Source organism: Bombus affinis, chromosome 3 (assembly GCF_024516045.1).
Source record: "Bombus affinis isolate iyBomAffi1 chromosome 3, iyBomAffi1.2, whole genome shotgun sequence".
Taxonomy (NCBI): Eukaryota; Metazoa; Arthropoda; class Insecta; order Hymenoptera; family Apidae; genus Bombus; species Bombus affinis.
Window position 1 is genome coordinate 5,298,225 of NC_066346.1, and position 27,626 is coordinate 5,325,850.

The window sequence follows — 27,626 nt, forward strand, 5'->3', positions numbered from 1 at the left end:
CTGTAATAAGGTAATTCGCGATAAATTTCTCTCGAATGCGAAAATGGCGTTCGAATTTCCTTTCTCCGACTGAAGGAAGGTCGAAATCGCGGAATATTTATACATTTGCTTGATATCGAATCTGGTTACAGTTTCCGGCGATACCTTTGTTTGCGTATCGCCGAGATTTACATTGCAAATACGATCCTCTTGACTTTTCGATTCCACGTGAGAGAAGAGAATAGTGAGTATATACATACATATATATATATACAACACATATATAATATAACAGCATTCTTGATTCGCGCGCTAAATTGCAAACCCAACATGGACCCCTTTCGTGTTATCTCGCGCGCCGGCCGCCACCGACGTGCAAATTTTTGCCCGGCAATTTTATGCTGCAGTCTTGTATTACCTTAACGACCTTCTTCCCTCGTCTGCCGTCGACGTTCTGGTCGAACATTTTTGTACGTCGAACCGTACTTTAATATATATTCCCTTGCTACCATCGCGCTACCACCACCGACATCCCCCGTCGCTGGAAGAAGTATTAAAACGGTGAAGAAAAGCGACGAGCAATTTCACCCCTTTTTACGGGACGTTTATAAATCATTCGCGAATTTCATTACAGGTTCGCGCGGAGAATTTAACTACGCGCTAATAAACACGACCCGAATCGTTCTCGATCTTTCGTCGGAAATACAACGCTTTCACTTTGACGTTCGCAAACATAGCGCTAAACTTCAACTTGTTTCGCTGATTGTATTAATTTCACGTTGCGAGCGTGACGTTTTCCAATTCGTTTTACTTTATTGTTAATATTCCTCTCGACTGGACTCTCTCTCTCTCTTTCTCTTTCTTTCTTTTGTATCCTTCATCCTCGTCGAATATCTCTCGGCATTTTCTTCTTCCTCTGTTTCTCATGCGCCATTCTTCTCATTGTCGTTCTCTGTTTCAACTCATCGACCCTGGCTTAAGACTCGTGCGCTGCTATCCAAACGTTTGCACAGAGTTAAAGGATGAAAATAATAAGTCGACACTTCGTCGGAGAAGCGGTTCCATGTCGGAGTTTCATTGTCCCAAGTACGAAAACTCGATCGAAAGGTTCCTTGTGCAGCCACGTTTTCTCCTGTGTGCTGCAAGCACCATAGTTATATTTTATTTATATTTATGCACAGGCGAAATTCCCCAAGAATTGATATTCTTGGTACACGGGGTTAAACGCGTCAATAATCGATACTTGAACCGCGTATAAACAGATTTAGAATATCTCGAACAGTTCGATTGGAATTGCCACATAACCTGAATAACACTGTTGCGAATCTTTAAGAAATTTCAGCCTGCATTTTGTTTATTATGTTCATTTATAGCCAGAATGCCTTTGTAGCATTCTGGAATCTCGTTTCCGGCACGGGAATCAGCAATTATACATTCAAAGGTTGCAACGTATTTAAGCAACTTTCATGGTTGGAATGTTTTTCAATTTATTTCCTTCTCCTCGAAGAGAACGTCGTATAATCGTTCTTCGTCCGTTTTGAATTAAAGCGTTCATAAAATACAGTTTGCCGTTGTTTCCTAGATGGTAATGGCGTTCATCAGAAAGCCAAGTTTCACGTCGTAACAATTTACTCGAAAAAAAGGGGGAACTATTTCTTTAACAAGTTTCCTGCGCTTTTGCTTTCCGTTTAAACTCTTTAGAATCTTCGTGGTTGCTGAACTATCGCGTTAAAAGAAAGAAAAATCTTTCAATGTGGTTATTTCTCCGAGCTTTCGTTAAAATCGTCAATCATATTAAGTCTGTGCTTTGATAACCCGTAATATAACAGTTTTATCCGTCCTTGACGTCGTACGAAATTTTTTCCGCCGAGAAGAAGGAGGAAGAAAATTATACGCGCGATATACGAATGCCAGTCACGGCGAAGGGATCTCCACTTTACTGTTTTCGGGCTGCTTCGCTGTCCTAAGCCAGCCAATTTACGGTGCAAACATTAAGGTCGTCATAAAGTAGCGGCAGTCTTAAGATGCTATAAATCGCTCCACCCACACATCCTTCTCGCGTCGCAGCTCGCCTGTCAAGCCGGGTTCGCGCGCGTCTTCCTCTCGTTCCTCGTCTTACGGCTCGAATCCGCGAAAGCCCTTGACGAAGCGTACCAACATCGGTGTATTTCACTTTCGCGATGTAATTTCTCGAGCGCGCGTGCCGAACGAGCTTGGCCAGAATATCGCCGCTGTACCCGTCCACGTTTTTGACGTTGAAGAAACGACGCTTGAATTTGTACGAGTCGGAACAATGGCGACGTCTTAAGGCCGGAACGGTGTTGAATTTGAAAAAAATTGCCGAGATGTTCTTCCATCTCGACTGCCTCTTATTTATCCCTCGCACAATATTCCGCTCGAAATACATTCCGTGTCGCGTCCCGCGGGACCGGAATACCGCGGAAAATTCCGAACGTAATAAAGACGAATGCCATGTACTCGGTGTCCGTTCTCGTGTTATGAATTATTATTAAACTTCTTCCCTTTCGGATACATTTTCGTTGCAATCCGTCCACACAGAGCGCGCGAATGCCGCGTACCAACGAATCGACACGCTTCGCCACGTATGAGAAATCGGTGTTTTGTCACCGACTGATATCGAATCTCAATACCGTGAATCGCAGTAACTCGCGCGACTGTTCTGCTGGGCGCGAGAAATGGGCATGCGTTCCAGCTGATAAGCTCGCCACCTCGGTTTCATTGCACAAAGAAACACAGACGGATGCTCGGCAAGGACGAACTTGGAAATAGCGACGGTGCAACCAGCGCGCGAGTTAAATTCCTCTTTCAGTCGTTCGTTCCGTTTCGCAGACGAGAGAATGGCGGAATCGAAGTTAGCGAGACATCAAACGGGCCGAGTCGTTGTTGGCTTTGCTTTTGAAGAGGATGATCGATATATTTGCCGCAGCGAAAGGGAACGACAGTGACTCTGAGTTCGGAAAACGTTTAGTTTTCCATGCAAATTACCGTGAAGCATTTTAACGTTGCACAATGTCGTTTCACGCGTTTCGCTTTATTCTCTACGCGTCACATTCGACGCCTGGTCGGGGTTCTAGTTCGCATTCAAGAGCGTTCCTTTTTGTTCGAAATAAAAGAGGGCTCGGACGAACTGATGCGCTGCTCGTTTTTAGGTCTTCGTTGGAATAGAGGTCGGTATCGGGAGAACGGAACGTGAGCGCACACGTGACGCGGCTAACTAGCACGGTACGTGTGACGGTATAAACATCCTGGTGTTCCGTGATGAATACGGCCGGTAATTACCGAATGGTAATTACGCTAAAATGATAATGACGCCGCTTCCAGCGTACTGGTAGCATGTTTGCCAAACTATTCTATAATTTTACTACACTGCCGTTGCATCGTATACATCCAGTTAGCCCTATTACACGCTCCAAACTTATTAATAATAACAGCGCTAATAACAATAATAATAATAATAAGCAGAGTCAACAATAACACGATGATCGTAGTGCCATCGATTTGTATAGATGTACGCAAATTTCAAACTTGCGGTTTCCTGATTTAATTATCGCATTATCCTCGTCGTAGAGCTATCGCCGCTTGCAGCTTCATTTTTCGAGTATTGCGAGCCAGCCTGTACGTTTAGAAAGCACGCGCCGCGACGCGCTCAATTGAATTCGTTCGTCCGTTCGTTTGTTCGCCCGTGCAAATAGAATTTTGCGATTGTTAATTTCCATAAGCGGCGCGTAAATACTTAGGGAAATTGCGTCGGACGAGCGACGCGTCGGTTTTTCGGTAAAGGGGGAAGGTGGTGCACGCGAGCGACAGCGATGTTTCTGCAGCGTGTTCGTAATGTCGCAAATGGGATGATAATAATTATTACAGAAACGAGCACTTTGCGGTGAACAACGGTGATCGTGGTAAAACATTAACGATAATGGCATCGTTTTCTCGAAATTGCCGTGGCGGCGGGATCGCACGCGCTCCCGAAGCAACGCGTAATTTTATATAGTCCGATGCTTAACGTCCATCTACTCGATAATCGCGTGCCGCTCGTGGCGGTCGACTAGCCCCTTCTCAAGACGTCCAACTTTCCATCTTTTTCCACTTCGTGACCTCTTGCCCTGTACGATTCGTTACGGTATCGGCAACGCGACCACTCTCGCCGGAAAATGTACGCGAATCTCTTAACGAAGGGACTTCGAACTAGCTACCTCCCTCGTCCCTGAAGTTTCGACGGCGCAATTTCGCGGGACAATCGTCGCACGACGAACCATCAATGACATCGAAAGACCCAGAATACAAACGCGACTAATTGGAACCATGGCCCTGGCCAAAGTTCACCGGGGCAACCTCGGTAGAAGGGAGAATGAAGGAACACGTAATACCCGTTTATAAAAGCCTTTGTAAGCGAGAAGACACGCCGGTCTGTACTACCCACCACCTATTATGCGAGGTGGTCTGTAATTAAATTGGTAATTAAATTATAACCTGACCAGCATCGATCGATTATTTACGTAGCACGTTGCTCTGTGACGTCGCGACCATGCGCCATCCAACAGACGGATTTTGACATTATTAACGTTGCCCTCTTTGCCTCTCCTCCTAAGTCCTCCTCCCTTCCTTGTATCCTCTCTCTGACTTCCCATTTGAGATTCTCATTCCTGGCACGATAACGGCCAGGTAACCGAGACAGTGCCACCAACGAAGGAACCTTGGAAGGGAGCTTCGTGGTTTAATTATCTTCGCCTTCATCGTGGAAGCTGCAACGACGACGACGACGACGAAGGCTCCGTCGTCCGTACCAGTGGTTTCCTTTGCTCGACGACGTGACACCGTTTCTAATTCTCTCTTCCACCCGTCCCCTGCCCTCCTCTGCCAGCCGATTACATTATTAATATCAACGCCCAGGCCAGGCAGGCGCCCGGGTAGACCGACAAGTTTTTGCCAGACGCGGCAATTTAAATGTATGTATGGCGGAACACGCGAGCACACGGAGAATTCGAAATTATCAAGAGAGAATCGAACCGCGCGACGGTTCTGCCGAGCCTGAGAGATGCTTCTCTCCCTTCGAGACCTGCCGATTCCACACGACCGACTCGTGGTGAACGACATACGAGCGTGAATAAATAAAAACTCGAGCAAGCAGGAATATCGGAGGCTCGAAAAGCGACCGTTGAAACTGCACGGTGATAAAGAATTGATCAGATAGCCGTAGCGAGATTCGAGGCCGGACCTTTTCGTTGTCAGACGAACGCCCTACCAATTGCGCAATCTAGATCGTTGGAAGATATTTCCGGTCTAATCTTTGGAAATGGCTACCGCCTACGGCTCGACCGATCTGATAAACACCGCCTATGTTCTCGACCACGCAGGGAAATCGATCTCGTGAAATCAGCGTAAAAATCCCGCTATCTCCCTCTGTCCCTAACTCGAAATAAACTTTCGACGAGCTACCACTCGGCTAAAATCGAGGGATAAGGGCGATTAAGACGATTTTCGAGATAGTCGCGTGCAACTTTGGAACGGATAGCGAGCAAACGATCGTTCGAATCACTTTCTCCCTCTTCGTGAAAGAAATTCCAATTTCCAATTTCGATCGAAATCGTATTGCGTTTAAGGACTAATCGCGTTTCTGCGAACGATGATAAGCGCGATCAGTTTCAAGAGTGGACGCATCGACGCACGCTTAGCTGATTTGATTTCCGCAATTTCCTGGGGAGCCAGCGGATTGTCATGCGGAACGCGAATCGAGCTATAATTTAGATCGTGCGTCGGCGAGAGAGCGAGAAACGGCAGGGTGGTGAGAAGGGCCAGCTCGTGACGGCCAGCGGCCCGACTGGGATAAATGTGAGAGACGAGACAGACAGAGAGAGAGAGAGAGAGAGAGAGATGGCGAACGAATTGACAGTGCGAGAGGGTGGAAAGTGGGAAGCGGTAGAGCGGAAAATAATGCAGCGTGCAGAATTACAAATTACACGCTACAGAAGCACTAGGTCCCTCCCCGTAGTAGAAGAGGAGCTCTGTTCGTTCCGTTGATTACACAAACAACATTCGTCGTCGCGCAGAGAGTTAGAGGGAAAGAGCTAGAGGAAGAAGAGGTTGTAGGGAAATAAGGGATGAGGACTGCGCGAGCGGGTGGTATCAAACGTAGTCGTTACAAAGCCGGCTATTAATCTTTATTACAAACAATCCTCTGTGTTAATTCCGTGTAATTTGCCGGCAGTCATGTTCCACGACATTCTCTGCCTACGGGATGTCGTATACGCGTTGCTTTCTCGCCGACCGCGACGCGTTTTCGATTTAATTGTCTAACTCCCCGGAGGGAACTACCGATCGTTCCCTTGTAAATTGTTACAACGCGAGCAAGGCATGGATAGAGCTGCGTTGGGAATATAGCTCGTAGTAAATATCGTTAATGTGCAAATATTAATACGGTTTATTAATACGATTCTGATTGATTACCTTTACTTGTGAAAACAAGTTCGTTGCGGCCGCGTGGACAATTTGATTCCACTCGTTTACCCACCACACACATGCGCTAAAATACGTTCGTATCCTCGAAGAAACTATTCGCCCGTGATATTATCTTTTGATTAATTCGATCTACCGAGTACCATTACGTGGCAAGAAATACCGGTAAACACGGAATCACTTTCTAGTATGCAAAATAAGGTTCTTATCGTGGCGCCATTGAACGTAAAACCGAGCAAAATGTTCGTACGCGGCAAGGATGCGGTTTATTTAAGAAGTATTTACGTCACTGTTTATCGAATTTTCTCCACGCCATTTGACCGTATCTACGGGCGCAATTTTGCCACGATCTAGATTTACGCGAACCGTCGAGAATCGTCCACGAGACCCGGAAACGGTCTTTCCCACTAGCTCTAGCCCCGGTATCTCGATTGACCAATATCTCGAAATAACAACGAGCAAAGAATCTTCTGGGGATGTTGTTCGAAACCGATAAGGAACTAGTAGTATCCCGATATTCTGCCCCTCTGTCCAACAAGCTTCCGGTCGCTTGTCCGCGAATAAGAGGCAGAAAAAAGCGAGCAAAAGAAGGAACTCGAGTTTTACGCTTCAACGTACACGTTTTAGCGCGCTCCAAACATCTACAAACACCTGCTGTATCGACTACATCGTTTCTTCTACGACCGTGGTCTAGCTTCCACGTTAGCTCCTCGGCAGAGACCTCCCTTCGGATTATAAGGCGGCACCGACCTAACGTTCTTTTTGCGGCAACATGTCCGAACAAGGCGGGCATCGATTTCGCATCTTCGTGTCTCGCTCGTAAGAGCAGAGCGCACACTAAGCCGGCGCAACCAGACCAGAGGGAAAGGACGACTTCCATTATCCGTGCTCTACTTTCACGCTCGACGTTTCACACCGCACTAGCAGCCTGTCGTTTGCGGAAAGAGTGAGTCGTAACGCGACGAAATTACCGCGCGTATGGCCAACGTGAACCCAAGCTTCGCGGCCTTAAACTTAAGGGCGGATGGACGTTCCGTGGATATTACTTTTCTATTCCCGCCATCTGGCAATCGACCGGGATACGTTTCTACAGAGCGTCAAATTCCAGGAAACTTCGATTCTTTAATTCGATGGATTACGTTCCTCTAGCTGGATCATCGTCTAGTTAATAAGGTCAGTTAATTATTACCGGTTAGTTGGAAATTCCGTAACGTTCGTTGATAAACAGCAACGTAGTGAAGTAATTGCGTTATTCACGGAGTTGGTTCAACTTTTATTGGTTTTATCAACCACCGGATGCATCCTATCAAACGTCAGATGAATTCAACGCACGCACGCGTTAAAGTTTCACACGTTCCCATTCTGTTTTCCATGAGACGTGCTTTTTGTTTGCTCGACGAAACAAAAGTCGAAGAAGCTTGTGGAATTTCTGGACCGATACGTAATCGCGTGGTCGCATTTCTCCTCGGCCACGAAAATGAAAACGTTCGATCGCTAAAGGAACCTCGTTAATTTAAAATACACTTTGCGATGGAACTTGGGCGATGATGATATTGCAGCGCGGACTTAGCAAGTCCGCGAAATCTTGCCAGACTTGGCAGACTTAAACGGCGTAACTTTCAGGGAACCTATACAATATTCCAGTCGAGACATTCTCTTAATTATTGCAAATTATTCATGAACTACGTCGTAACCGCGGAACAGTCTTCGGTGATACGCTTAGGTTAGCGACCACATACACCGCGTCTTGCTGACGCGACGATTAGGATGTTCAAAGGGCGATGCGAAATTCTTCGCCTAATAACGATGTCGAGTTCATAGGGAGAGCAAACAATCTCTCGAGCGTTTTTCCCAGCTGTAAGTAGCTAGTAGTCGTGTTTGAGGACTAAGCTTGGCGAAAGGTAATCTATCAACAGATTAGGCAACTTACTCGCCAAGTAGTTGCTCCTAACAAACGACTTCCAGCATAGCCATTTTTCTTGCCACAATTCCCGGAAACGGAACTTCAGATATGTAAGAGCAAAGAATCTTCCCAACGAATTCAGTCAGCGAATCTTCCTGCCGCCCTAAAAGAATCAAACTGTTGGGCAAACAGATTTCTTCTCGCTAAATCTAACGCGCAAACGAAGTCTACCACCGGAGCATCGTGGCGAACGTTCGAAAAATTCTACGAAAAAGAGTTGAACTTCTCCCGAGTCGGTTAGGCCAATCTATTCCAAATTCGTGTCTACGTGTGTCTACCGCTAGCGAATTTTAGCGAGCGTGTGGGATCGTGGATTTACACGGTTGCATCTATGTTTCGACGCTATCGACATCGGGACGGTGTGCAGCGAGTGGTGGCGGCAGAACACGATTTTGAGCTCTTTGGTATCGAACATCCGGGCAAGCTTGACGTTAGACTATATACGGCGAAGATAATCCACTGCTAAGCTCGCTCGATTCGCAAAGACTCTACCGTTTGCTTGAGGATTTGCTATTTCGCTTGACTTCCTTCCGCCCATCGGTCCCTCCTTCTCTTTCACTTTCGGTACACCTCGCCTCGGTATTTCGACTATTACCACCATCGTTGTCCCGAAACTGCTCGACGTACCAGTTTTCCCAGGGACTCGGCGAAACAGTTGCTGGAGAATTGGTCGAGAAACGGGATAGAGACAGCGAGGAAGGGCGAAGACACGAAGAGAGAGAGGGAAGAATCGAATCGAAGGCGTAGATGGTCTAACGAGTAAAAGGCAGAAGAAGAAAGAAAGATGAAAAGAAAAGAGCGAGATGGCGGGAACGTTTTGTTGCCAAGTGAACAACGAAACGTTGTTGTTCCGAGCAGGAAGCTCGCTGCCACGCGATGATAAGAAAGAATTCGCTCTTTATCTCGGTAGGCGGCCAGCTTGCAACGCGAAAATCCTTCCTGCGATTTTATTCCCGAAACGCCGCCTGAAAATAATTCTGCATCCTGTCTGCAGAGAAACCAACGTTCCCTTCGCCGGGAATCTTTATCTCGCGAGGGAAAAAATAAAAACCTTGACTCTATGGTGGATAGGAAAAGAAAGCTGGCATCTCGAATTGAGCTTGATCTTTGTAGCGTACCGTGTTCACGGGGCTTGTAAATTCTTTGAAAGCGATAACAATGCGGATAGAAGGCATCTGAAGATAGTCAGTCGATGGAGATGCCGTGAAGCATTCACGAATATTTTTGATACATCAGCCTGGCCAAAGCTATCGTTCCTAGATCTTTGATTAATGATTTCTTGAAACTTAGATGACTAATTTAATTTGGACCAATTATATTTTAAAATCTGTTCACCGCGTCATCTTCTACCTGCTACGTTGAAATTCACAAAACAAAATTCGAAGTTTGCTAAAATTGCGCATAAAATTCGACTAGCTCGTTTCGAACGAGACATATTTTTCGCAACTTGCAATTCCATCGAAACTTGGTACGATCCGGTACGGCAAATTTCTTTGCCAACTCGGTCGGTGCGCTTAACAAATGCATTGAATGAATTTTAAACGAAAGGAAATGGAAGAACACCGGAACAGAGGAGGAAGAATAATTAATTACCTTTGATATCGATTCATCATTCGAAATTAATGCTAATTCACTTCGGAAGATTACTCCTTCCCTTTTTCCCCTCGCCCCCGATGATAATAAATGTGAACTTTTCATGGCAAAATGGCTAAATGCGACTCCCATAGTAGGCTATTGATCGATCGGGTCGGATTTATAGATTAATAAATCGCACGAGTGCATTCATTACCGGCTCGCACGACACCCCGTCCAAAATTGCTTCGAGCTGATACTGTTTTCGCGGTGGTGCGATGACTGACCCAGGAAACGAGGATAAAAATGGCAGCGCGTGCCTCACGTCGATTCGTTCCAATTCGATCGACTGCCGATTTCACGAGAGATAGAGAGAGAGAGAGTTGTTATAGGATGGGAAAAGAGAGGAGAGAAAAAAAAAGGGAAAGCGAGAGGCCGAGAGAGCGATACCACCTGGCATCGGCCAATCGGCTCGATTATATCATCGTTTCACGCGAACAGCGCGCCAAATATTCGATTTTCATGTGGTGGTGAAGGAAATCCAATACTTGCCATCGGTTTTTCCCTGACGTTTCGTAATTACGTATTCATCGCAGCATAAAAGAGAAATTTGTCGCCTAAACTATTCTGCTATAAATAGAAAATCCCCGTGCCTTATGTTATACATAGCTTAATTCGTCTATTTTTAAAACCGCCCCGAATCGTCGATGTCTAAGCATTGTTTCGCAAAGTTTGCGTCATTTTCGTGTCTCGTGATCCTACGTTAGGTAATCGCGCACGAATTAACCATAGCTAATTAGTTTCGCGACGCACGCGGTGTAATTGCAGCCCTGTCCCCGCATCAATTTGCCAGTCTCGGTGATCTCGGGCGCGAACAGACACAAACAAGAACAGAAGGAAATAAAGCGCGCTTGCTCGTTCCAGTGTGTACAGTGGCTCGATTAAAATATTGCACGCGGCGCGTATTCAGACCGGAACTTTGTAGCATCGTGGAAAGAGCGAGAAGTTGCGGCTCGTATTCAAGGCAACGGATGCGCGTTTCACCATACCGCGGATCATGGTTTCTTCGAAAAGGAATCTCCGCGAGCAGCCGACAGAAATCTCTTACCGGTATTGGCTGGTCAGTGGTCAATGAATGGCGCGTGGCACGATCTGAAAGAGCGAAATACAAAAAAGTACGAGTTCTTGCACGGCTCGCTTTTCGACCATCCACCTAGACGTATTCATCGTCTTTGCCAGCCAACAAGACGAAGACGAGGAAGAGACGGCGCTGGCATGGTGTTTCCAACCATTTTTCGCTACTTCGCGGAAAGAAAACCGGGTAAACGATGAACAAACATTCGTCGATACATCGGTTCCTTTCGCCAACGTACGAATTCAAAGAGACCGCAGCTCGTATCTTGCCATCTAATCCAACGTAACTTTGATAAACATAGAGCTTATTCTAGGCTGACGTTGCCTTACAAACTTCGTACTACTTTCGTTTCTCAAAGCCTACCTATCGAAGCGTAGCGTTCACCGCAGTTGTATACGTTCTCTCGCCTGTACGTGTAAACCCGCGACATTGGGTCGTTGTAATCCCCTAGCTCCACCTATCACATGGTAGTAACCCCCCGCGGAGGGAGGATGTATAAAGGATGTATAAATACGTCGGATTTCTATTGTTTTCCGATCTTCGGAGCACGCTTCCATCAACGACAAGTTGTATTTCATGGGAACCGTAAGACCCTATCAAGGCCAAGAGCCCGACGATAAATAATCTCTCTGCCCAACTGCTTGTACTCTTTCTGGCGCGATAAAACGCATCGATCCAGGGCCATTCTGTCCCGCAGGATAAATGCTCGTCGACCGGGTGTGCACTGGCCGAGCTATACCCTCTATCGCATCACACGGAATGGCACAACGCTGTGCAGCTTTATTCGTTCACAGTGCACAACGTCGTCCATCCGCGCATACATAAGCGCCACGCTGTTGGCCGGCACGAATAAATAAACCGATATTCCGGTGACGGAATTGCAAGAATTTCAGCCAGCGGCCAAATGACGAGGTCCAACCGGCAGCTGCGCCAACCGTTCACGCTCGACAACGCGTTCGTGAACGACTCTTTGTTTCGACCCTTCGCGTTTGTTCGTTCACCGTCAGTCGCACCATGCCATACGATCATTCTGTGAATGACCATTCCATCATGGGCTCCTTGATTACCGGTCGATGCTAGAATCTAGAGTGAAGAATTAAAGATACGGGTGCCAGCTGTACGAGATGTCATATCGACGGGGAAACAATTTCCACGGTGACGAGTTCGCCGAATGAAAGATGTTATGATACGATGCGCGAACTGACTGTTCGCGCGGCATATCGCGGGAATGAGTGAGAATGAGCGATAAAAGCCGATTGATTTCTCTTAATAGGAGCACGCCGATAGAATAGAGAGCAATGCATGTGACAAATAGCTCGAATTTGTCATCCGGAGAAAAAGCATTGTTATATCGGAGAGCAATCGATTTGTACTAGTCATCGTCCGCTATAGTACTAAGAACTAGGCAAGCGAGGCTCGTCGAAACCGTATGACTTAAAGACACGCGACTTCGAACGATCTTAGAGATGCTCGAGAAATTCATCCATCTTCAACGGCAGATATCGTTATTGCAAAAAGCAATATTAAAACATCACGGCGTACGACCAGATTTTTGAATTCCGTCGCCTGCCATAGCTCACCCGCACGCCAACTCTCTTTCCGTCGAGCTCATCCTGAGAGCGCGCTCATCCTGCATTGTCAGTCGCAGCTGACAACGCGAGTGGAACAACGAGCGGATTTGCATGCGATCCAAGATCTATTACGCGCGGCCAGAAACGCTCGCAAGCGGCACGGCACATTTTTCTCTCTGCGCCTCTCTTTCTCTCGTTTGCATTCCGTTTTCAGCCAGCGTCGACCGATTCGATTCGAAGCTGCGCGCGCTACCAGGTTAATTTGAGTGGAAATCCTCGTTTCGGCCCGCGTCCCGCTCCGCCCCTACGTTACACGCACGACCGGCCAAACGATGCAATTTTTTAATACTCTTGGATGACCGGCCGTTACAGCAAACAGGCGGTAGACGACGCTCGCCCGTGTTTTCCATGCGGCGAAGGTTAAACGCGATGTAGAGAAATAGCCATCTTCCGTTCCTGGAAACCAGCGACCGTAATTTCTGATATTGCTACGCGTAATTGATTATCGGGAATTATCGATTCGCGCGGAGCGTACACGGGATGCCGTTGTCATTTTCGCAAATGTAACGGACAAAGTGGGGGAACGGTGTATGGATTTGTCAGGCGCGAAACCAGTAAAACGATTCGCGGTCCCATCGATGAAATGAAACATTTTTCCGTAATGTTCGACTACGAAGAGAAATTATACGAATGTGGTAATAGGATGATGATGGCGGCGGTGGTGGTGGTAGTAGTAGTAGTATTGTAACGCGTTGAACCGATGGAAAACGAGCGTTCGACGTACCGACGGGAAACGGTTGGGTGTAAAACGAATGTACCGTGAAATAACAGACTGCTTGAAAAAAGGTTTTAAAAGAGCTTAATTCCATTATTTAACGAAAACATAAACACACACGCGCGCGTGGTCCACGCAACGACGACGCACTGGTTGCGCGTTGTTATTTTCTCGATACCCGTGATACCCGTGTGCAAACGTGTTTAAACAGTTCGCGTAACACGTTTCCCTGGCACTCCATTCCGCGAGTAGACTTTTTTACGGATCAACTGGGAACAAAAACACTTGGAAAACAACCCGTTTGGTAATCGATTTCGATTATTTATACGCGCGAGGTTGTACTTGTTTCCAGTTGGAAAATAGTACGCGCTTTCTATGCCCTGCGCTCTCTCTCTCTCTCTCTCTCTCTCTCTCTCTCTCTCTCTCTCTCTCTCCTTTTCTTTCGGTTTCCATCGAAAGACACGAAATACCCGGTATCAACAGCTCCGTCAATTATTTATACGTTGTTCGCTGGAAAGACGCGTACGTCTTCTAAAGAGTCCGCGCGAAACTAAAATAGTAATGCTGTGGTTTACATTTGCTGCGACCGAATTGCCCTCCACCGCCGAATGCTGCTGCCGTATTATTCACAGGCATCGCTGTAAGGGAAAGAGAACTAAGCCTCGAGCCCGGTAACTTTTCTTATTCCGAGCTCGTAGCACGTTGCTGCGAGCGTCTCTAAGTGCAAGCACGCCCGGCTGCATATCTCGGAAATGCGTCGGTTTACGAGATTAGGACTCGACTAGACGAGAGGATAGAATGTAACCGAAACTTTTTCCCTCGTTCTCGTACATTTTATCCGGCGGCCGCGCTGGTCCTCTTGGTCTTTTCGCGCGGTTACCATCGTCCTTCCCTTCATCCCCAAGTTCCTTCGCGGTGACCGAAAAAAAAAAAGCTGAGCAAATAAATATAGTCAGGCCCCGTATTCTTTGCTAAGGTATTGTGGCCGGCGCGACGCAGTAAAATACGATGCTTTTATTATCCCATGAGTTTTAGCATGGCGCAACGCGGCCAGAATAAACTCTCGAGACGGGGTAAACTGCGGGAGTAAAACCTTTGCGCCCAGGCTAAACCAGACGGGATCTTCGGATCTCGTATCTCCTATTTATCATACAAACTTTTCTTCATTTTTTACCCGACCTGACACCGGGGGTTACCCTTCCGGGCTCCGATCCGGCAGAAATGGCGATGGATTTGGCGCGATGAAACCGAACCCCCGATACAGACCAACACGAACATCGTACAGTACGTCGTGTCGCGTCGGTGAGTCAAAGCCGCCAGAGAGAAAGAATTTTTTAACCGCGTGAAACGTCGTTGGGCAACTTTTTGCGATTGTCGCGATGCTAACACTGCGGCAAGGGAAGAACGGAAACGGGAAACGAGCAGGAAAACGGTGAAAAACACAGTCGGGAATGAGAAAGACGAGGTTAGCGCGAGATAGATCGCGCGAGGAAGTGAAAACGAAAAAGAGAAAGATGGAGGAGACCAGGCAAAAACGGCGACGATGGAAACTCGGCTCTCGTTCATAACTGGACTCGACTTGATTATGGTCGCCACGAGCGCATTGGCCGTTTTAGCTTTGGCGGTTGCATCGAACGAGGTGGCCGCTAATGGGCCGGATATGGGTGAAAAATTATCTCGGCTTAATGCTGGCGCCCGTTTTTCGTTATTAGCCGGGATTTTAAGGTTCCATAGAGAGTATCGTGGCGGGAGACGACAGTTCGTCCAAAAGAGAGAACGGTAATGAGAAAAAAAAAAGAAAGAGGAAGGGAAAGAAAAAAATTGAGAGGATGAGATATATCTGCGACTTCGCTGCCACATCGCATTGAAATTTATTCAGCGATTAAACGTTTGATCGTCGGACCAACCGGTACATGCAATTCCATTAGAACAGGCTGGACGGTTGATTTCTAACGCGAACCCCGGAATAAACTAATTCGTACGATTAGCTGGTAGCCGCGTTATTCCATTACACTGGGTCCAACTATTTATAACTAGAATCGGTATGTATCGAACGACAAGAAATTCCGGCTGTCTGCTATTTTCGTTAATTAATACATTAAATTTGAAATACGTGACTAAATAGAGAAAGATAAAAATACCGATAAAACGTAGAAATACGTTACATTACAAGGTCATGATCAAAGTTTAAAGGGAAAGAAACTACTGACAGCTAACAGAAATGTTCGATATCCCGCTCTTAATTGTAGAACATCTGCAAACGGCCAAATTCGTTCACAATGCCAACACGATCGAAGCAGTATATTACGAAATCACCCCCTAACTATTTCATGATTTATCAAACACCGTATACACTTAAGGGGTGGCAATTGATCGTATCCGAATCGAGCCGATTCGGCGATGCAACAAAGACCAGCCGCGCGGTTCTTACGCTCGAGAGCTTATCGTCGAAAATGCAGGCGAATAAATCGGCGCGTTATCGGCTATACTGTCAATGGGTGGAGAGAAGTTATCGGCGGTGGACCGTTGCACCCCGTGAAACGTTCACGGAGGCGCGCTCGCGCGATAACGATGCAACAGATTCCCATCGATGACGCCAGAAGTACGTAATCGGGCTTGGTTCGGTGAGCACACCGACCTCGCAGCTGATCGACCCGCAACTACGATGTCCCGGAGATTACGGGATACTCAATTAAGGGATTCGGTATCATAGAATTCAAGAGCTTCGGATTAAGGACGCTTATCGCAAGAGTAACTTCAGATTATACACCGTCGTGTTTCGTCGTTGCATCCTGCGTGCCGAATTCTATCTATTCGCCCGCCACTCCTGAATAATATCGCGAGTTGTAGCGATTATTCGCACCAAGCAGCGCGTTATAGGTTTTCTAATGGCTGGTGAAATTCCGAAGCGTCCAACGAACGTTGCTTTTCCATCGAAATTCTATAGAGACGAAAGAACGGAGCGAGATACAGGAATACCGTGACGAATGCAATCGATGCCAGATACTATCGCAAGGTAACTGACTTTCGATCATGAAAACGTATAATTTCAAAGCGGCTGTACAAAAACAAGTAACGCTAATGCAGCGGCATATGATTTGCGCCCTGCTACCACCGTTAGCGTAGGTAATTAGTAATATCTGATTAACTAAACCGGAATGGAATCGGATTAAATGAAATCGGAACGCAAATCGCGGGACCTCGTAAATCAGCTTATCCAGCTGCGACTTGTCCTTTATTCATTGTGTTTGAGCTTATTTGCAGTTACATTCTACATTTACCGTCTATTGCTCCGGTGCCAATAAATATCCTATCATTATCGTTGTCATTAAACAGCCTGTCGTACCCTACAGTTGATGATTAATTTTAAATCCCCATAAATCACCTATTTAAATCGTTCGTTCGCGCCGTGACAAGCGTTCGATGACGCGTGTTATTTGATGAAAATTCACGAAGGCCGATGCCCTGGCCCTGTGTCTATATCGTTGTCCTAAATTCGAGATTCCAACCAGTCTACTGCTCGCCTTTGTATCATTTACAAAAGTAAGAAAAAGAAGAGTAGGATACACGCGATCATCCTAATATGTTTACAACGGAGGATATAAACAGACTCGAGCTTTTTCTTTCGCCTGCAATCGAATACCATGAAACGAGAACAGCGCAAATGTCAAGATTCCTATCTAAAGTTCGAATGTAACTATTTTAACGCATTAAAATATACGTCGATATACCAAGGAACGTAAGGCCACGAAACAAGGTCGAGGTAAAGCAACAGTGATAGTGTAAAAAAAGTGACAGTGAACTCACCGATCATCGTAGACGAAACCCGCTTGCAGGGTGTTGCAGTAGAGGGCCGTGGCGACGAGGGCGCAGGCTACGGCTAGGATATCCATGTCACATCGTGGCGAGGACGGTGGCGGCGGCAGCGATGTCGACGGTAGCGGCGGTGACCTCTTAACTTGTTGCACGTCCGCGGGCCTTCCTCCTCCACCACCTCCACAGCCCCTCCTTTTCCACCTCCTGGCTCCAGCGGTTCGCCGTACGGCGGTCGAGACGTCCGCCGGACGGTCCAGCGACCGCCGCTCTGACGCCTGCCCGGATGTATCTCGCCCGGGACGAATGTCGCTGACACGTCGCGAGAAACGAGCCAGTAATCAAGCCGCGGCTTCGTCGTGCCGTGACGCGCGACGTGAAACGATCTGATCGGCCGAATCGTCGGTGATGCTTCGGAGACGACGTTCGAGAACGCGCTTCTAACGCGGCTAACTCGATCGTCAATGGTCGTGACGTCAGACCGTCTGTGGAACGGTGGCGCGGAGCCTGGACATCGGTGCTCGACGCGCCGGATTTCCGGGGAACACGCGACGGAGTGATCGCGGATCCACTGGCTGCGTATTATCGTCCCGCGCTCCGAACTCGCTCCTACCTTCCAACGTATTCTCCTCGAGTTTCTTTCTACCAATTGTCAGCGAATAACCACACTCCGGGACACTTATCTCGACGATATCATTCGTTGACCGATCGCGTTCTCCGTTTGATCACTGCTGAACGCGACTCGAATCGCGATCACTTATTCGAAATCGAGTTTACGTTAAATTACGATAGTGCGACGTTCCACGTCGAACTGCGCAATTTCCAGTTCGTGCCGTTCCAACGATTTTCGTGCAATGTTATTGTAATCGAAGAGCAACACACGCGACCGCTTTAAACACGCTCCTCACCGCGATAAACAAGACTGGTGCGACGCGACAAGGTCGGTCACCATTAACGATGTGTTTTCGGGCCGAGATTCACCCGACGTTTTCTCCCGAACGAGCTGGCGAGAATGATACGTACAAGAAGGTTTTCTAATTGTAAGAGAAACAGTGAATTCGGTATAACCGCGACGCGGCGCATGTTCCGAATGCGGAACGCCAACTGTCGCGCGCCCCCCGAGGACGAGCGCTTTATAGAAGCGGGAGACGGGCATTGATCGGACAGGCGCTTGCGCTTGCCCGCTTCTCTGCTCTTTCTCCTCCTCTTGCCTCCTCCTCCCACCTCCTGCTCCTCATCCTCCGATATGTTTCCTGGTCCTCCTTCGCTTCTCTCTTCCTCTTCTCTCCTCCTCTTCTCTCTCTCTCTCTCTCTCTCTCTCATCCTGGGTTCTCTTCTCTGCATGCTTCTCGACAACCTTGCCACCCACCATCTACGACCGGCCGCGTGCACGATGCCGACCACGACCACGACCGCGACCAACGGACTGGATTAACCGCAACCCCGACGACGCGACGTTGCTGACCGATAGCTGGCCTTTTAGAAAATGACGCGCAACGTCGTCTACGGATCCTCCGCCACACGCGACGCGTGCATCTATGAATTCTCATCTTAGACTTTTTCGAACGTCTTGCGATATCGCTAGGTAGATACCAGTTGACTGGAGACACTCTGCAAGAATAATAGTTACGTGTCCGCCTTTAGTCGTTGAATCAGAAGAATGCTGATACGAGATAGAGAAAAATGGGCGCAACGATTGTAATCGCGCGAAGGAAGAAAAAGATGGATGATGAAGGAGAAAAAAAAACGCGCAGACAACAGGTGTTAAAGAGATTCAGAGATTTTTTTCTTCCGCGAGTTAGATCGCTGGTCCGCAGGTTGGTATCGCGATATTAAATAGGGTTGCCGTGGCTTGTAACGTGCTCTCTGTCCCTCGGTGTTGCCGTTTCAGTCCTCTGCACCCTCAAATTACCACGATTAATCACTATAGTCGCGAATAATTAATTGCGCGCAAGGGGCTGCGTGAAGCGTACATTCGTCATGAGTATTGTTTTAACCGTTGCAGTTGCGCTCGGTGATAGTATACTTAGCCGTGGCGTACACGACTGCACCCATCTCTCTTCGAACGAAAGACATTCTCGCAGAGTTTTCAATTAACCAAATGAATGTGCTAAATATCGTCCTTTGCATCGGATAATGTGTTATTCAATTGCAACGCAAATTATCCGTACCGTTTTCCGCGTTACCTCCGCGTAATCCTCGCAGTACCGCATGGCCTTTGTTCAGGAAACATTAAACGCGATTCAATAGGGACGAATAAGAAAGCAGCGTGCCCGTTTTATATAATCGTTAGATTCGTTGCATCGATCTCCTTTCGAAATTTTATCATAGCTATTCGACGATCGCGCGTGTATCGTTTCGAAGCTTTTAATAAATAACCGCGAACAAGTTAACGTTAAACACGAGCGTGCAATCGATCCGCGATTAATATTAAACAGGTGTGGACAATGAAACGAGCTGAAAAAAAGCAATCACGAGAGAAACCCTAATCAGCCTGCTTACCACTTAGACCCCTGTCACATAAAGCACGACACATAAACGTGCTGGGTAATGAGAGTCGATCGAAAGTCAACGAAGGGACCAGAACGGGGCATGGGTAAACAATTGTGCGCACGGAATGGGCATCGGCCGATTATATACGGGAAGGAAGGGTCGAGTGTATGAGGCGACGTATATTACGCTGCACGTGCACACCATCCCATTGGAGCCACTACCCTCCAAGTGACCTTTGTCCACCTTCTTTCTGTTCCTCGTCCTCGTGACCTACGGAGCTCGATGAGCGATCGCTCGCGAGTATCGACGCTACTGCACGAGTCACGAACATACCGTTTTTGCCAATGAAATATCTGTCTATAGCTTCAGACGCGTCGCGTCATCGCGAAATATATCGTAAAAACACGTTCTCCCATTAAATTCGAACATAATATATTCTTGCGAAGGGTCACGTAACACCTGCACATATTCCCTCGTAATTCGCACGAGCTCGATATCGACGCGACCGGCGCGTGCTGAATCGCCACAACGATCGCGTAATCAATTAGATAACGAGCCTTATACCCGGCGGCTTAGGGGAGAAAAAATGTTTCTGGAGTTGGAAAAAAAAATATTACCTTCCGTTGGCCGTAATATAAACGAAGCGAGCGTGTACATCGCGACGGGGCACGACACAGCTGTGGGGCAGAAGGAGGCAGAGAGCGTACCGGAGACGTGTGGCGGCGGTGGGTCGCGGTGGGATGTGTGCGGCTAGGCTACCCTGTTATTTGTCCCACGCGCTGGCAGATTAAGATAATGGGCTAATGCGGACCCTCCGCGCGGTGTGCTGTTCCCGGCGACCGATGGTGGCAGCTGGACATCAGTATGTCGGCGGGGGAGGAAGGGTAGTAGAGATACGATGACCGGCGACCACGCGATCCTCCCGGACAAGCCCGGTTATACGCGCCTCGTTGCGAATTATCGTGCGAAGTAATCGCGGGGCATGCGCCCTTCACGTCGGCCTCCACCGCAACCAACTCGCTCGAATCGAAAGCAACTCGACAGACGACTGTTACATGACACGGCTCGCCTATTACGACTCGTATCCACAAGGGCACCGAGACTCAATTGTCGTGCTAAATATAGATTCTAACTACTTGTTTCGCGTTTTTCATCGGTGATGAGACATTGTCACGGAAATACGTCGGATAGATGGAAAGATCGTCAAACGATTGTTCCGACCACTGTTTTGAATATTTGCATGGAGGTACTTCAATGGGACATAATTGATAAAATAGACTCTTGATCCAGTTTTCTTTTCTCTTTTCTTTTTTTTTTTTTTTTTTTCTTATTTATTAGAGAATTTAACGGAACTAAGAGCTAGTGGATATGGCGAAGCTTACAGGACACGCAGTTCTGTTGGCTACAAGTGCAGGGATTCACGCGAGATGAAACCGCCCTCGAGAGTTTCACGCCTCTTACGCTGGCTTAAAAACTGTTAGAGGTACAAAAAGCTTTTTCCGGAAGCTCGTGGATTTAGATTAAAAAACTTAACGAAGGAAAAAACACTTTTGTCTCTTTGGTTATTAAAATGGTAGAGGTTCTATGGAAACCACCAGCGCGTCGGCGGTTGGAATCCACCGGTGAACTTTAAAACAGAGGCAACATTTTCGATCTTGTTGCCGCGGCGGTCAAGCACGACAGTTTAATCGCGGAAAAAAACTGTGACTAAATGGATCTACCACGGTGTGTACTACGATCGTGCCATAAAAAAGGAACACGCGTTTCCACTTAAAGGGACAAGGGTCGCCTGCGATTGTTCGAAACGTCGCTACTTAGAAACATTTCGTACGATTCGTTTCTCAAATCGCTTTTCGCGACTTTTACACCGCGCAGCTTTCATCCCACAACGGCGATAATATATAAATAATTCGAGCAATTTCGGCCATTCGAACGCATAGATGAGGTAACACTGACGTCGTTAAGGACGAGTCGTTAGCAATCGGTAACTCGGTTTCCCAATTATTTGCAGCCACGTTGGAAATCGAATGCCATTTGATTTCGCTGCAAGGAAATTAATTCTGATGCGACCGCGCCGGATCGCATGCGCTGGAACGTAAACTGGGTTGCGCTCCAGGCTGAAATGGATGATCGAGGGGAGAGGGGAAAATAATAGTGGAAAAAGATGGAAAAAGAGTGACCCAATGGATTTGACGGTTTCGATGCCGATAACTGTACGACTATAGTAATCCTACCTGTTACTTCGTTCCGTCACCTTTTAGATAGCGAATTACTAGGCGAAATTTCGCAGCGGAACGATCTCGAAGAGGAAATTGGTATATCGGGTAGGATTATGTTGGCTCACGGCACCCTTCGGCACGCAGCACCGCGTTTACGATTTACGCTTGAAATAGAAATTGAATGGTAGCGAGTGGAAATAACTTTTAGTAAACGCGAAATTAACGAACCACGGGTGCAAACGTGAGTTAGCGAACGCGTATCCGAAATACATCGTCCGATTAGAAACAATTTTCGGTGATCAACGAGTTGGTCGTTTGGTTGAAAAAGGTATGACACGTAACCGTTGCGTCGGTGAAGTTACATGGACAGCCGGATATAGCATGTTGGGGGAAAAAAAGTCAAGCAGAAACAGAGAAATACGTGGTGGGAATTCGAGTACGTCAAAATACAATTTGACGCGCGAATTCCACAGAACAATAGAGAAAATACTGTGATTTCTAAATAAAATTCTATAAAGGTTGACGAGCTCGTAAATACTATTTCGGGCGTGAAATTCGGCCGAAATACTCATCTTGGAGCAAACGATCGGGTTCTCATGGCATGATTCACCCGAGCCCCCTAAAATCGTACGAGCTACCATAGTTGACGCTATTATATAGGTGTCCGCGGACAGCGTTTTAATCGGCGAATTGGTACGGGCGGGGAAAAGAATTGCTCGGTAACCGGTATCAACGATAGTGATTATCGATCGACACGCGCATTTTCGACGTTGGGACGAGAGAATAGAACGCGCCCGTGGCTCGTCCTCGTTCCCTATCGAAACTGCCGCGTTACCGCGTTGCCGAGATTTTTCCGATATCCGTGCCGCGGGCTGTGCGAACGCGGAAAATTCAACGCCATTATTCGAGCACGCTGTTGCCGGAACGAGCAGAACCGCTCGTTCGTTCATTCGTTCGTTCGTTCGTTCGTCCGCTTGGTCCCCGTGTGTACGCGTACGGTCGGACGCCGTTGTAACTACAACGTTCAATGTTGTTAACAACTGGTATCAAGAGTAGGTTCAACACGGCGCTGTGAAATCTATGAGGCCTTGTCGCTGACACGGCAGCGCGCGTTTTCCCGTCCACCGCAAGAGCGTCGTTTTCCCTTGAATCGAGACGATCTAACCGACCCGAGGAGGCCACATACCAGCCAAACGCGTCCAAATCGGCAACGAAATTCGATTTATCATTTCCCCGGCGAACTCGACAGGTGTTTCAAAAATACGTGCTATTGCCATCCCGTGGATGCCTGCACGTCGAGCGAGGATTTGTACGATGCCGGATTCGACGTTTTCTAAATCGCATCAACCGTTCCGCGAGTCGACACCAACGCGTTATGCTCTTTGGTATTTACTTTCTCCTATTTCTCTTAGACTACCAATAGGAGAGAACTAAGACGGATGTGTCGAGCAGTAAAATATCGGTGATACCGTTTCTCAATCCGCCAACTGTATCCGCGAAGATATTCAAAGGGTGTGAATCGACAACGAATATAATCGAAGCAAGAGCCGTTTAAACCCTCTTTTTACGCTTTCTTCGTCGTTGGTGTCATATTCGGACACACAAGCACCCTCCTCCCCTGTTGCCGCGCGAGCCGATATTTCATCGCAATTTTCCGCACACTCATCGCCGCTCGTTCACGAGGTCGTTGGCTCCACCGTGTTCGACGAACAAACGGCTTCGTGCTATTCTTCGCGCTTGCGAGAAAGGGGACGTTGATCGTGACTCGACGTCCTCGGTTCACCGACGACGATCACGGAAAACCGAACAAACGACCGACTCTGATTCCTGGCGCTGGAAATCACACAGCAAAACGGGCCAGTTATCAAGCTGCCGACGCGACGTCTAGCTGTCCTCAGTTCACGTTTTCACTGCGCGCTCGCACCTTTCGTGCCAGACGCACGAACGCGCGCGAATGAATGGCGCGAGAAACCTCCGCTACGATTTGCTTTGTTCGTTACATGACATCCGCGCGAGATACCTGGAACGACTAAGCCGGACTTCTTGCAAATCTGCACCCTGCAGCACGCGCGGCGCGCACCCTACATTCCACCGCGGTCGTCCGTGACAGCCAACAACAGGTATCCACTGTTCTTCCGCTTGATCCCTGTTACGCTGCCGGACCATTGACTTTTTGTCGAAAGTTCCTCTGTATTACGAATCCCATTCGTGTTATAATTTTGTCGATGAAAATTCGGAGCCGAGCCCGCGATGGCCGAATAATGCATTTGTTTAGGAACGGCCTGGATTAACGCCGATAATATCCGCAGTTAATTAAACGATAATTGGTAATGATTTACTGGCACAGCGCCAAGCAAATCTGATCGAGGTGTGTAATACGGGACAGTAAAATCTGGACGCTGACAGCGATCGTTTGTCGGATTACAGCTATCGCTGCATTATGAACACTTTCGGGGTCGTTTGTAATTAATTCGCGTAAATCATTGAAAAGACGAGAGCCCGCCCGTGGTTCATCAGATCCTTCGTTGTCGCGTGTAACTGAATAGCGTGGAATATAGAAAGCCGCAAGAACAATGGTAAGAAGTGGGACGCGGACAATAAAGTACGAATCAAAGAGGTTATTTACGGAGACCTATTTTCGCCTATGACTGCATCTTTTTTCGAATTCCACGCGATAGAGAAGCTTCGCGGCACTTATCGATTTCCGAGCACCTTTGTGCCGTCAACGAACATGACGGTGAATTAAATATTTCCACTACAAGCTGGAATTGGTCCACCCGTTCAACCCCGTTCCATTAAGAAACACCGAGGGGCCAGAAATCGATGAGACCGTAAAACGCTGCCAGACCCTTTAATTCGAAGGATCGAATTTACTGGAGGCGAACGCAAGGAAACCGAGAAAGAGGTGTCTCGTTATATGTTTGAAATGAACGTGTCTTTTAACGTTCCCTTTTTCCTCTGGGCAGACCTTTCCATCCACTGTGAAATTCTGCAAAATTTCTCGCTCGCGGTTAAGCTCTGCATGTTTACTGACGCTGGAGAATATTTCTTCGAACACTGCCCTATCAGAGAGCTTGATAATTCCTGCTCTTGCGGGTAAGAAAACACAGCGGCTACGTGGGAAACCAACAAGCAGGTCAGAAGTGGAAAACCTGTTCCATCGAAGAATAGAAAGACCACGTTGTAAAAAGGTAATCTATACACAATGGCACGGAAAATTAATTTGGTTATCAAAGTGCGTATATCCCGTTTCCAGCAATATCGACTTCATTACCAGCGAAGAGGTTAATTAATTTCCTGACGAAATTTAATTAATTGAACGAGCGAAAATTTATTCCCTGCGTGCAACTACCACGGATATCCGCCGCGTGCACTATCCCAACGATATTGCGTTCAACCGATACTGTATATACAGAATTGGCGTCCGATCGCGTGTAATCTAGTTTCGTAATCGGTTGTCCGACGTGAATCGAAGAACAGAAAGAAGAGGGAAAGGGCGAACGGAAGGAAAATTGCGAAAAGCCACAGCGAATCGCATTTGTTGGAAAAGTTTCCCGGTTACAACGACGGCTCAATAGCAAGGCGCTATTCCCGCAGGAGAGACAACCCTTCTCTAACGAGTAGTGTAAAATGCTCTAAAGCGATTCCGGTAATCGCCAGTCGAAAATTCTATAAGGCAACACGAGTCCTCTTTCCACTCGTTCTCCGTTCGTGGCTTTACAACAGCTGGTCCGTCGAAAACTCCGCCGGGAAAGTGGTGCTCCAAAGGGGAAACTGTGGGCTTTGCGTTCGTACACATCGACCGCCTTCGAACGTGTTCCCGTGCATTCCAATGTATATACGCCTGCGCGCAAGTATGTATATGTGTGTTTGTGTGGGTATAGAGAAACAGAAGAGAAAAGGAGAGACGGGAGAAAGTAGGGAATTCGAGCCGAAACGAAGGAGAAACGGAAAGGGAAAGGGAGAGAGACGGGAGATGGCTCAGTTTCCATCGAGCTAGAGAGCAAGGCATTGTTCGTCAGCCGACGGATAACCAGAGCAAAGGGTGATATGTAGGGTTGAATGAAGCGGAGCGGGACAGGGGGAACACTGGAGAAACGAGAGGTAGTAGAGAAGGAGGCCGATTAAACCATTCCTCCAAAGCAACCACCCGCTCTACTCGTGTCCCTTCTTCCTCAGGCATTGTCCTACCGGCAAAGTTTCGGCCATCTGCGACTGCTTGTCTTCGTGTATGTCTTTGTCGTTCGACCAAGTGTAACAAAGTTGGATGCAAATGCATCCTCCAAAGGAAAAGCATCTCCCAACGGGGAGAGGGACGCGGCTTCGTGGCTTTCTTCTTGCCAGTACACCAGATCATTCTTCTCGGTGTACAAGCCAAAGCGACGACTAATGCCGGACAGAAGTTCGAACCGCGTGCTGCCCGCCGGGAGAGAGAAGCTTTGGAATGAAAAAGCAGTCGTCGCTCAAAGACGATTTGCCTGGCATGGCACGCGGCAAATAAAGCCAGGGTGTTCGTTTAATTAAATTTCTAAGACAACCGTGTGTAAATTAACAGGCGGTCGGGACGCCTCTCCTTAAAGGGAGCTTAATGAATAATGCTGTACATTAAAAAAATTACTCTCTCGTTTGCAGAGCGAAACGTTCGTTCCATGCTACAGAGAAAAAACGGCAGGCGCACGGAAAACGCTGAAATCGCGTGTGTAGCGGCTCTAATTAAACAATTTATCCGAAAGGCTAAAAATTGCGTGATAAATATAACAAATCCCAGTGGGTAAACGCGCGACGTATCTCGAATGGAAATGCATGACAAAGAAAAGCGAAGACATTTACGATGGCCTGTAAGGCTGAGCGAACGGAGACGGAGAATCGAGTTGCGAATACAACGAACAGAGAGCGAGAAAGAGAGACGGTAGTCGAGACGAGAGAGCACTGGCCCGACTTGTTGAGCATCATCTGTCGTTGTGTCCCCACCTTTCCATCGCTGTTGCAACCGTAAAAAGTCATATCTTCTGCTCTAACGTACTTGCAGCCCGTCTCCCCTTGAAACGGTCAGAGAGGCTGATGCAGATAAAATACGGGCGCACTCGTTTTGCGCTAAAAAATGTAAACAAGCGCCAGCTGACGCCACTTGTAGAAAATCCAATAAGACGATCCGTGGTTTTCGAACTGACAACCAGTTCCCTTTCTCGTTTAAGAGGACTTATCTCGGCTTTTTGGTCACCTGGCGTGCTTAGTAGACGATGGTGGAAATAAAGACGCGTACACAAGCGAAGCGGAAAATAGAAAAAGGGGTAGCCGTGCGAGAAAGAGCAGGCAGGAACGAAACGGAGATAGACGATTTCTTCCATAATAGGATTCCATAGTTTCTTGTTTACCCTATAAAACTTCGGCAGAAGGACGCGTACGCACAGACTCACTTTCTCTGATTACGTGAACTTGACGCGACTCGTTCGTCGCTACGCTCGACCTTCGCTTCGTCTCGTTTCCATTGATTCTCCTCTTCTGTCGTGACGGCACAATTAACACGGGTAATCCAGATGTAACGTTCTCGGAGCTGGTTTCAGTTTCGAAACAGCTTCCGCGGTAACGAGAGCGACTCCACCTAGCCTGGAAAATTGAAGTTGTTCGACCA

At 47.5% G+C, this 27,626-nt stretch overlaps 1 protein-coding gene and 1 long non-coding RNA gene across 3 annotated transcripts in view; both read right to left on the reverse strand.

Moving 5' to 3' along the window:
- Positions 1 to 18,045, reverse strand: part of LOC126914014 (protein O-mannosyl-transferase TMTC2-like) — a 164,698-nt gene extending 146,653 nt beyond the window's left edge. For both annotated transcript variants that reach the window (XM_050717415.1, XM_050717414.1), the window contains exon 1: positions 17,277 to 18,045. In XM_050717415.1, coding sequence (XP_050573372.1) covers positions 17,277 to 17,362 — 86 coding nt within the window. In that variant the 5' untranslated portion in view covers positions 17,363 to 18,045. The remainder of the gene's footprint in view (positions 1 to 17,276) is intronic.
- A 51-nt stretch (positions 18,046 to 18,096) lies between these two features.
- The window catches only part of LOC126914118 (uncharacterized), a 44,998-nt gene continuing 35,468 nt past the window's right edge, over positions 18,097 to 27,626 (reverse strand). The window contains exon 3 of the long non-coding RNA XR_007709564.1: positions 18,097 to 18,893. This is a non-coding gene — a long non-coding RNA (uncharacterized LOC126914118). The remainder of the gene's footprint in view (positions 18,894 to 27,626) is intronic.